The sequence below is a fragment of the Anopheles aquasalis genome, chromosome 2 (genome assembly GCF_943734665.1).
Source record: "Anopheles aquasalis chromosome 2, idAnoAquaMG_Q_19, whole genome shotgun sequence".
Taxonomy (NCBI): domain Eukaryota; kingdom Metazoa; phylum Arthropoda; class Insecta; order Diptera; family Culicidae; genus Anopheles; species Anopheles aquasalis.
This window is the reverse complement of record NC_064877.1, coordinates 64,243,147-64,244,390: the sequence shown is the minus strand read 5'-3', so window position 1 is coordinate 64,244,390 and position 1,244 is coordinate 64,243,147. Positions and strand designations below refer to the sequence as shown.

At 54.0% G+C, this 1,244-nt stretch overlaps 1 protein-coding gene across 1 annotated transcript in view; it reads left to right on the top strand.

The window, feature by feature from the left end:
- Positions 1–251: 251 nt before the first annotated feature.
- Positions 252–1,244, top strand: part of LOC126570587 (gamma-aminobutyric acid type B receptor subunit 2) — a 4,530-nt gene continuing 3,537 nt past the window's right edge. The window contains exons 1-3 of the mRNA XM_050228464.1: positions 252–744; positions 838–981; positions 1,054–1,244. The exon at positions 1,054–1,244 is cut by the window's right edge and continues 85 nt beyond it. Of these exons, the coding sequence (XP_050084421.1) occupies positions 334–744; positions 838–981; positions 1,054–1,244 (746 nt within the window). The 5' untranslated portion in view covers positions 252–333. The remainder of the gene's footprint in view (positions 745–837; positions 982–1,053) is intronic.

The following is a 1,244-nucleotide window of genomic DNA, read 5'->3' as shown; positions in this document are numbered from 1 at the left end:
GGGACATTACTCCGTTGTGGAGCCTAGTTGTTTCCGATGAAGTGGATGCTCGCCATTTCCCAACCGTCATTATTCCACCAAGCTGATTCCACTTTGCCGAACAAGTCATGCCGAGGATGATGTCCCTATGGTTCCTGCGATGCTGGCGCGCTTATGTTTATTCATTCTCGTCATTTCAGGCGCATCCATCGCAGTATTTTCGCTTGGCAGAGCTAAAGGCATACGATGGCGCTAGAAGTCGAAGGCTTTTGTGGTGTTTTATCACCCGCTAGAGAGTGAGAGAGAGAGAGAGAGACAGAGGGAGAGAATTCGTTTCCTTTCATCTTCGAAAAGATGGCACATTACCTGTGCTGCGATATGATGCTGGCAACGGTACTGCTCGCATCGTTGTTGATCTTAGGAGGCACCTTACCGGCACTGCAACTGGTACTCGGCAGCGAAAGTAGCGGTAGTGTGACGTTGGTTGGCGGTTCGCGCCAATCGCACCACCAGGGACCAAACCTGTCGCAGGAACTCAACCGTAACATCATCAACACCGTGTTCGAGCGGACGCGGCCAGCCGGTCGGGATCGTCGGTGGAAGGAAGTAACGATTCTGGGCCTCTTCGAACTCAGCTCACACGCTGGTGGTGAACGGCGGGAAGGATTCAGCGAACTGGCAGCGGCACAGTTGGCTGTGCAGCACATTAATCGTCGTGGTTTCCTTCTTGGCTACAAACTGAAGCTCATCACCAACGATACGCAGGTAGTTTACGCTCCGTTTTGATAGGCACGATCCCGGACGATCGGTAATCTGTTCGTGTGCCTTTTGTTCCTCATTCCTTCTCCCTCCCCCTAGTGCGATCCGGGTGTCGGTATTGATCGGTTTTTCCACGCACTGTATACGCACCAGAGCAAACGGATCATCATGGTACTCGGTTCGGCTTGCTCCGAGGTGACCGAAAGCCTGGCGAAGATCGTCCCGTACTGGAATATTCTGCAGGTATGGCAGGGGCGGTGGCCAGGTATTTGTGGTTCGCACACTAATTTCCCTTCCTGTTCCTGTGCTTGATAGGTCTCTTTCGGATCAACCTCACCGGCACTGAGCGATCGGCGTGAGTTTCCGCTGTTCTATCGCACCGTAGCGCCCGATTCGTCGCATCATCCGGCCCGGATCGCTTTCCTGATGCGGTTCGGCTGGGATACGGTGGCCACGTTCTCGCAGAATGAGGAAGGCTACTCGCTGGCGGTCAACGATCTGGTGAC